Genomic DNA, 9,593 nt, shown 5'->3' on the forward strand with positions numbered 1-9,593 from the left:
CTGCTCTCTGCACCTGAGCGAGCTATGTTTGTCGTCTCTGAGCTGCTTATGAGCTGTTCTGTTTCCAGGAATGAAAAGCCTTCTCTATAGTATCCATCCCTTTTCTTTGTACAGTTCTTTACAAAATGTCTCCAAGCTTGCTGCTTTCTGTTGATGATTACAGCAGCCAGCAGTTTCTGAGTGCTTGCTGGTGGCCAGGCACGGGATGGCAGTTCACAGCCTCAGTACCTCTAACTATCCCCCAGCTCTGTGGGGCATGGTGAACACGCTTTCATTTATGATGGGAAACTGGAACTCAGAAATTAGACTTCACCCCGAGACCACCCAGCTTACATATGGTGACACTGGGGTTCAAAAGCAGTGTGGAAACTAGGGTGCTGCTTATTGGGTGTTAGGTGCTTGAAGACAGACTGATCTTTCCTTCCGTGATTTGTAATATGTTCTGGTAACTCCGTGCTAACCCTGACTCGTGCTTTCAAGGAATGTGAAATGAAAGCAGAGACATTGCAGTATACCACCAAGTAGAAGGAGGAGTAGATACTAAATTGTACACAGTGTGATTATAAATGTGTTTTTTTAAAGGAGGAAAGAAAAGAAAATTATACCAAGACTTTAGAAAAATGTCTACCAAAATACTACTGATGGTTATGGAATTATGAATGGGCTTATGGGAGTTTCTTCCTTCTTTCTATTTTTTCAATCATTCTATTTTTCTATATTTTTTTACTTTTAAATAAAAATGACGGTAACCATGTTTTAGATTATCAGTAAAATGGAAAAAGAAACGTTGTTGGTGGCATTATCCATCTAGGCCAGCAGTTTTTAAGTACAATTCATGAACGTTCCCCCTCGGGGACCAGGAATCTATTTAGGGAAGCAGGGTATGAAACTCTGACCAGCCAAGCCCAAGGGCACGTAGCAGCTCAGTGTGGCCCCCATCCATTAGGAAGGGGGGACAAAGGGAGGCCCGTGTTTTTAAGATCATGTGGAAATAGGCCTGGGGTGACTAGCTGAGCAAGTGCGTGGAGGCAGGAGCCAGCTAGATGCTCGTCCGGGAAGAGTGGGCTACGGGGAAGACGCCGTGTGTAGGTCAGGCTTCCATGAAAGCAACCACGGCGGGTCCTTGACGTGACAAAGGCGTGCGGGTCTTGTGCCTTCTGAGCGGGAAAGCGTGTTCCAACAATGGGCGTGATGGAGCGTGTGTTTGATTCCTGCCTGGGAGGGAAGAAAAACAAAGGGGAAGGTCACTACCCAGCTCCCAGGTCCTTTCTAAGGTATCCTACAAAGTCTTAAGCTGACGTTCTTCACAACCGAGCCAATCATACTTTCCTGCTCAGAACCCTTCCATCCTGCACTGCCTCATCAGGTCAGCACAAAGACTGGGGGTGGGTATTCTAAGGTCCTTCACATTGAGGGGAGAAAATCCTTTTTTCTCTGAACCCTCATAAATTCTTAGTTAAGATACTCTCCCCAAAGCAAGTCAAATTAACAACAAAAAAATCCAGTAGAAGTTTATTTTAATATGGGCTGCCCATTCACCCTGAAGAGACTTCAGTTCAAAGTATCCCTCAAAGCAGTGGCTTGGATCATACAGTGCACCCCAAAAACAACCAAGCCGGCCTGGTCTCCCCGGGGACTGTGAGAAAGTACTCAGGTCTGCTCCGAGTGCGTCTGGTCCTGCCGAGGGCGCCCTGCACCGACATGTGAGCTGTCCAGGAGGGAGAGCTCACTGACGTCCGTAGCATTCAGGCAAACCAAGGAAAGGGCACAGTCCCCTGCTTTCTGCCTTCGTCAGCCCAGCCATTCCCAGTATTTTAGGGAGAGATGTTTTGGCTTCCCTCAGTAATTATGGAGCTGGCTGCCAGCATCATCCCCAGCCTCTCCCCAGGACGTCTTTGTGCCACCACGCCAGCTCCTGGGTGTCCCCTTTGCTTTTACTCTCTCCCACTTGCCTGGTTGCACCCTCTGTAGAAATACCCCCTTTACAACCGCCGTACCCTGACAAGGGCGGCTCTCCCTCTTCTCCGAAGACTCCTGGCGCGTCTGTTCATGTATTCGCACATTCATTTATTTACACATGCATTTATTCCCTCGTCCGCAGTCAGCCTGAGGTCGTGTTTATTCTTACGCTCGCTTACCACCACGCTGGGTAGTGCTCTGGAGGGCTGGAACCGGGCTCTTTCTCTTTGTGAACATTCGGCTGACACCAAGATTAGGGTGGCTGGTAGACACGCGGAAATGAGGGGTGTTTTGGAGAGCCACGCGGTGCCCAAGAGAAATGATGAGTTTGACTGAACCTCGCTAACTCTGCAGGGGAAAGGATGATGTTTAACTCAAATTCAGGCTTAACTATGCTCTGCTCCGCTGAATTTTTGGGCAACGAAATCAGCTGGTACAACGTCAGCAGCAAGGACTAAGGTTTTGCTCCAGCAGCCCGCCCCACACCCGGTGTCAGTTTCATGCATGCATTTACCAATTCTCTCATCATCCTTTCATCTCACAAGCGCCACGCACTACTACAGTCTAGACACTGGGGGACGCCGAGTAGGAATGTAAAGGAAAATAAAGGTCCTCTGTGAGACTCTGTCATTTATTGGGATTAAAAAACAAGTTTAAAACAAGGGAGAGGTTCTGCTTCTAATAACGAAGCATCCGTTTTACATCACTGTCCCACCAAAAACAATGATACAGGCTAAACAAGGTAAAAGAACATCTCACTAAAATCCCCAGACCATCAAGACTTGAGGGCCCAAGACCTGGAGAGAATAGAAAAACGGTGAGTCAGACACTGTGGATTTCCACCCAAGACAACGCCTCCACACGGAGTCCAAAATGCAGTCGGTTCGAAGGCTGGGAAGCCTTGCAGAAAATGCTGGGTCATCAGGAAAGTCATGACGCGCTTTGCATAGAGAACGGAGAAAGTGAGCAGATTTGGGTGGCCTCGTGGGGCTGGAAAGGAAAGTGCAATTTGAGTCTGTTCTCTCAGGGCGTTCGCTAACTGGCGAACAGCAGTACAGAGGGAGACTACGCAGACCGGGGGCCAAGATTATGGGAATAAACAGTCTTTGAGAGTCTCAGAAATAAAACCGGCACTGAGGACTTTCAAGGAGGAACAGTCTTCATAAACATCTTCATGAGAGTTTCTTCAGCAGCCTCGTAAGCAGGCTTCCAGTTAGAGTCCTAAGGAGCAAGGAATCAGAAATAGATCAGGCCTTAAGAGACTTGAAGAACCTCACCCTCTGAATAACTAAATCCTGATTAGATTCAAGTGACTATCCCCATTCTAACTGCTTGCTCAGAGCTAAGACTCATCTAAATCTTTATAATAGTCTTTATTTTTAATTTTTACATTCAATCACTCAAAAATCGTATATCATTACAGCACACCAAATGGATTTTCTTGTCATTAATACATTGTATATTGGTTCAGCCAAAGATATTATCATTCATATTATCATCAAGAGATAATTTTCCATTTTTGTGTCCCTTAAATGTTTTGTTTCTTTCTTTTTCTCTTTAATTCTTTCCCTCAGTGTGTCCTATTTCATCAAAAATGAACAAGAGCAGGGGACCAGCAGTTAGGGTAATGGCTATGTCACTGGACTCCCATGTAGTCAACCGCGGTTTGTGTCGCGGACCCGGCGGCTTAAACTCATGCCGGGTGTGTGTGTGCATGCCCAAGATCCCAAGAGGAGAATGGAGGAGAAGGGATTGCGGTGTGGCCATCCCCCCCGGGGGGTGATTTCTCGCTTTCTGTCTCTCTGTCTCTCTCGGTCTTTCCGGTGAGCACATGCGCCCAGTAGCAAACAAAACAAACAAACAAGAAAACTCTCAAAAAAAATGAACAAGAGCACCAAAAGGCAGAACCAAGAAGCAGATAACAGAAATAGGCCCACCGGTCCAGACGTTGTGGTCATCAGATCTAGGCTTTATGATTACTCTAAGCAACACGTTCAAGACAGCAGGTACACCGCTTCTCTGCAAACTGGCATCTGAATTAATCGTCAAAGATGGGTATCAGCCAAGCAGATGCTGACTCCGTGAAGGCTAGAGTTCAGATGCACCTGACTCCAGCAACGATGAACCACAGGGTGGAGAACGAAGTAGGGAAGGGTGACGTTCACCAGCCCGACGAGGAGGGAGTGTGGCTAGGATTGAGGCAGGAGTGCAGGGAGACCTGACAGGCCTTCCTCCCACGGATGACAGGACGCGGGCTGGAGGGAGTGCCCATGGAGCCAAGCTCCCAGATGGAGCAGAGCTAGACCGAACTGATAACTCACTGCTGTTTGTCCATTTTAGGATTTCTTCAGTAAATCTGACCCATTTCTGGAAATTTTTCGTATGAATGATGATGCAACTCAGCAGCTCGTGCACCGAACGGAGGTAAGCAAAGTCATCCTTGGCTGACCCTTCCCCGAAGATGACAGATCAGTTTGCTTTAAGAAACTCCTGATAGTTATCTCTGTCAGTGTGCACTTGAACCCGGAACTGCTAGTGTCTTCACGAGGACTCCAACTTTTGTAGTTATTTTTTTAATTCTCAATTTACATTTTATAAAAGATGACTCCCAGTAACCCTAATTGTCATTGTTGATCTTCAATACAGACAGCAACTTACTGATAGGAAGTACGTAATTACCAGCTGAGCTTTAGTGAGATTGGCCAGCTACTAATATTGTACTAAGTGACCTGCATGCACTGTTCACTTACAACCTCGTCACACGATCATTATTATTGTCACTGTCCTCACTTAAAAGTTAAAGAAACGGGACCAGCAGGTAACGTGGTGGTTAAGGTGCTGGACTCCCACATGACTGATCATGGTTCAAGTCCCAGACCTGGTGGCTTGAAAACCACAGTGGGTGCATGGGCCTACGTGCCCAAAATCCCAGGAGGAAAATGGAGGAAAGGGGATTGTGGCATGGCCATCCCCTGAGGTGGGGGGGAGGGTGATTTCTCACATTCCCTCTCACTGTCTCTCTCCTCTCCAGCAAGTGCATGTGCCATATGGAAAAGAAAAAAAAAACCTTAAAAAATAAAAATCACAGAAATCGAACTTAGATTAAGTCATCTCCCTAAGTCAGTCACTTTACTGAGCGGTCTTGTGGTTAGTAAAGGCTGAAGCTGACGTTCAAGTTGAGATTCTCTGACTGAGCTTTGTAGTAATTTGGGAAGCTGGTGTCTCCCAGGAAGCTCATGCACTGGAGCGGGACCGCCCTGTCACAGGGACAGCTGCCCTGCTCAGAAGCCACTTGGTCTGGCTGTGCCTCCTTCCCAACCTCCTCCTCTTCTCCAAGTGGCCCGGCCCTTGTCTCTCCCTGTCTGCCACCTGCTGCCCACACCACGGCCACCCACGCCACCCATCTCCACTTTTAATGCTGTTTTGTTTCTAAGCCACTGCAGGGGGTTCTCACGGTGTGGGAAGCACAGGGAAAAGGAGGGAGGGGCGTAGTGCTGATCAGCTTGGAACCGAGAGAAGACCCTGCGTGCTTACATCCCTGTGGCAGGGCAGAGAGGAGACCTCGCGATTTCTGTACGGTGGCGGTGAGCTGCCGTGCTCCCACGGTCTCACACTACACGCCCAGTTCCACTTTCCATAGGTCAGAGTTGTAGGCGCTAAGGGGAGTCATCATGTCGTTCTTAAGGGGGACAAGAATGGGCGAGTGGTAGCTGTCGTCTGGCACACAGCAGGTGCTGATAAAGCGTGTTTCGTGAGGGAATGAGTAAGTGGGTGGAACTGAGCGTGAGTGTGTGTCCACCATGTGCGGGAGAACGGTGTGACTGTGGCACTTCGTCCTGGGGAGACAGATCAAGGTACAGCTGGCAGGCAGCCCTGAGTGCACCCCACCACCATCACGTGGTCTCCGTGATGCAGTAAGCTCTGGGAAGACCCGGAAGTAAGTGTCCATCCATACTTTTGTTCAAGTGAATGAAGGCTTTTTCTTTTTTTAAATTTGCCAGATGGCACAGATGCTGGCTGGGGACGGTGGGGAGAAAACACCTCCGGCAGGAGACAGACCACAAACCTTTCTGCTCCACTTCTCCATTTCACATTTTGGGGCATGCACACATAGGCGCCTGGTGTGTTTTCAAGTCACCAGTGCCAGGACTTGAACTCACGGTCAGCCATGTGGGATACCTCGCCGCTGGCTGGCCCGAATGGGGGCTTTGATCAGGGAGAAAAGAGGTGACGGCATGGTGTTAGACTTGTTCGCTCCTTTTCCCCGGCGACATTCCTCCTCTCGTTATTGATACTGGTAAATTCTCCCATTCCTAAAAATTTCCAGAACTTTCTTCCTTACTCTGACCCTGAGGGGCTCCTGGAGTCCTCACTCTTCCCAGGAGATGAGGCAGTTGAGTTCTCCAATGAGTTTAGCAATATCACATTGATTTTCCTCTTGCTTGCTCAGAAGATGCAAAATAAATACAGGCAGTACTCCCAGGGGAAGCACACACACACGTACACAGTGGATTAATTCAGATTTTAATTTCAGAGGGCATTTCTAGTTGACATTTTGATCTGCTGTTGAATTTTTCAGAACTGTTGTGATGAAACAGCTCCACTCAGTATTTTCATGTGAATGTGAGGAGCTTAAATTAACCTGAACAGTTTTATCTAATTTTTATCTAATTTTTCTTCTCAGTTTCCCTTTGATCATTGTCAGAGTATTCAGACACAAAGTCACGCAGTAACATTATTTTTCTACTTTAATGCACTAGAAGAAATTTAATTATGAGTCCATGAGTTAATCAATAATTCATAGCTATATTAGGAACCCAGCAGAAGAGGGACTCAGTCATAAAATAATTATGTTATTTGAATAGAAAATTAATTTTTTAAAAAACGCTAAGATTTCTACTAACTAAAAACTTTATAGGAAGAAAGTCAACAGGACAGAATTCCGTTTACCCGTGTGTGTGTGCCTCGTCATGTAGCAGGTCAGCCGGGGCCACCTCCAGATGCCCACCAGGGTTAGGGTGGGACCTGAGAATGTGCTTTCAGTCAGTTCCCAGGTGAGGGAGTCCTGCAGTGTAGAAAATGCACCGTGGGCAGCCCTGTTCTGCAGCATGTGAGATGGCGCTAGGCCCCACGTAGCGACTCTGAGGCTCTGAACGATGCAAATCGTTTTAACCACAGCAAGAGCAGGGTAAGTCTCAACTTGCATGCAGCTTGGACGGGATTTCCGAGTTCGCGATGAGCGAGCTGCTTTCCCAGCAAAGGTTTTCTTGACCTGTCAACTCAGCGTGTAGTCAGAGCTGCCCCGTTGTGCTTTCCAGGAGAAAAGGGAAGTATGCTGCTGGGATTTTTCTTCTAGAAACTTCTCTAATTTGCAGTTTGATGCAATTCAAGGTCACAGATGACAAGCGACCATCAGTTTATTAGTGGTAGAGTCATTCTGCCACACCCCATTATGCCTCCGAGTCTACCTCTGCTCACCCTGAGAGAAGGAGAGCACCGTAGGACCATCCTCCAGGACTGGAGGTCTTCTAGCAATGGCCACAAGAAATCTCACGTCCTTAATCTGAGCCCCTTTGACATGGAAGGGACCATCTTCCATACCCGCATGCTGGACAGTATCACTGCCCTTGTTCACGAAACAGCAGCCGGGCCAGTGACCCCGGGAGCTCAGCCCACAGTGACCTGCTTCGTAGACACTCCTCAAAGATTCGCTGCTCCGAGTTTTCACTAAGGCACACGTTCCAGACAGTTGCCCTCTTCGTAAGCACCACAAAGGCTTCCCCAGGAGTTTTGTATGGAAATGTGGAAATGTCAAGCCTTTCCCTCCTCCATTCCCACTCCTCTCCTTCTTCTCCCAGGTCGTGATGAATAACCTCAGTCCAGCCTGGAAGTCATTCAAAGTATCGGTCAATTCGCTGTGCAGTGGGGACCTAGACCGCCGGCTAAAGGTCAGAAACTTGCGTCCGGGAATCGCTGATTTCTGACACGTGCTCCCCATGACTGGGGACTGCCTCTGGAGGTGCCTGGCTGCCATCTGGGATGACTAGGAAAGTTGGGTCATATGGCCGTCACCATACAGCAGGCCAGCCCGGACTCTACTCACCGTGACTTTAAAGAAAGCAAGAACAGGGCCAGCAGGTGGCATGGTGGTTAAAGTGCTGGTTCAAGTCCCAGACCTGGAGACTTGTTTTCTCACTTTCCCTCTCTCTCTCTGTCTCTCCCTGGTGAATTAAAATAATAATAATAAATACTACTAATAATAAATGAATAATTACTTTTTTAAAAAGTTAGAAAGAAAGAACAAGAGCTATTTGGACCCTCCGAGGTTGAGGTCCAGAACTCGCACCTCCTCTATCCTCTGTAAGCCAAAGCAAGCCACGTGGCTGTTCCAGATTCGAAGGGGAGGAGACGGATTCTACCCCTTGATGGGAGGAGCTCCGAAGTATTGCAGCCATTTTTTCAGTATACCGTAAATGCTTTTGGAGCACCACAGCAATGCGGCAGTTAAAGAAAAGGAGATGCACTGGCGGGTCGGGAATCACCAAGGTGGGCAATAAGCCCAACGCCGTAGCAGGCTCCGGGGACAGTCCCTGCAGTCCCTTGTCTGCCCCTGCCTCCAAGTCCAGAACTTTCACATTGCCGGTGCCCTAGTGTCGATCCGCCAGTTCAGGATAGTTTACCCACATCTGGTTCTCACAGAACAGCTTCTGGTGATAAGAGCTCCTAAATTCTTGTTGGTAAGGAATGGGAGTGTAAGCAGCCTCGTGGATCTTTTCCGAATGTCATTTCCTTGGCATATTTCACGGCTTCATCCTTCAGTTCCTTCGAACAGTCTCTGAAGTAGCAAGCACCAAGCCTACACCACTAAGGATAATAAATCCTGACTTCTCTTTTAGAATGTGCGATTTTAAGTGTATCCACATTACATCAGGAAGGGGGGTGAAGTGAGTGGGATGAACGGGATTCAGTTAAGTCTTGAAGTGGGTGAAAAAGAAAGGGCCATCCTCTAGATTCTGAAGCTTGAACCTTTACTGCAATTTCCTTGTCTCCAGGTCCCCCAGTCCTCCCCGTCCTTCGGCAATTAGACCTCTACCCAGACGCATTGTGGTCGACCACCCAGCACGCCTGGTCGCACTGCATTAAAACCCTTTATGACAGCTATCCCTTAGAAGAGTAAAAGTCTAAATGGACCTGTCAGGAAGCATTCCCTCCAGCCCATCTCCCGGCAGACCAGGGGCCTCTTCGTGGCTGTCTTGAAGCCCACTCAGCCACTCACCAGCTCCTCCCAGCGGTGAAACTGACTCCGGAAGGCACACAGTGTACCCGACCATAGCAGATCTGAGGCAGGTCAGCACATGACCTAGAAAAGTGCCGTCCAACTTGAGCAGCATCAGAGACACCCGAGAACGTGTGAGCCCACGGTGAGGGACAGCCGCCCAACATGAGCCCACAGTGAGGGACAGCCGCCCAACGTGAGCCCACGGTGAGGGACAGCCGCCCAATGTGAGCCCACGGTGAGGGAGGGACAGCCGCCCAACGTCAGCCCACGGTGAGGGACAGCCGCCCAACGTCAGCCCACGGTGAGGGACAACCGCCCAAAGTGAGCCCACGTGCGGGAGGGACAGGCCACCCAC

The 9,593-nt window shown here is 48.7% G+C and overlaps 1 protein-coding gene across 3 annotated transcripts in view; it reads left to right on the forward strand.

The window, feature by feature from the left end:
• CPNE4 (copine 4) overlaps positions 1–9,593 on the forward strand; it is a 401,350-nt gene that overhangs the window by 280,646 nt on the left and 111,111 nt on the right. For all 3 annotated transcript variants that reach the window (XM_006158501.2, XM_006158503.2, XM_006158500.3), the window contains exons 6-7: positions 4,300–4,383; positions 7,818–7,907. In XM_006158501.2, the coding sequence (XP_006158563.1) occupies positions 4,300–4,383; positions 7,818–7,907 (174 nt within the window). The remainder of the gene's footprint in view (positions 1–4,299; positions 4,384–7,817; positions 7,908–9,593) is intronic.

Source organism: Tupaia chinensis, unplaced genomic scaffold (genome assembly GCF_000334495.1).
Source record: "Tupaia chinensis unplaced genomic scaffold, TupChi_1.0 Scaffold000601_1, whole genome shotgun sequence".
Classification (NCBI taxonomy): domain Eukaryota; kingdom Metazoa; phylum Chordata; class Mammalia; order Scandentia; family Tupaiidae; genus Tupaia; species Tupaia belangeri.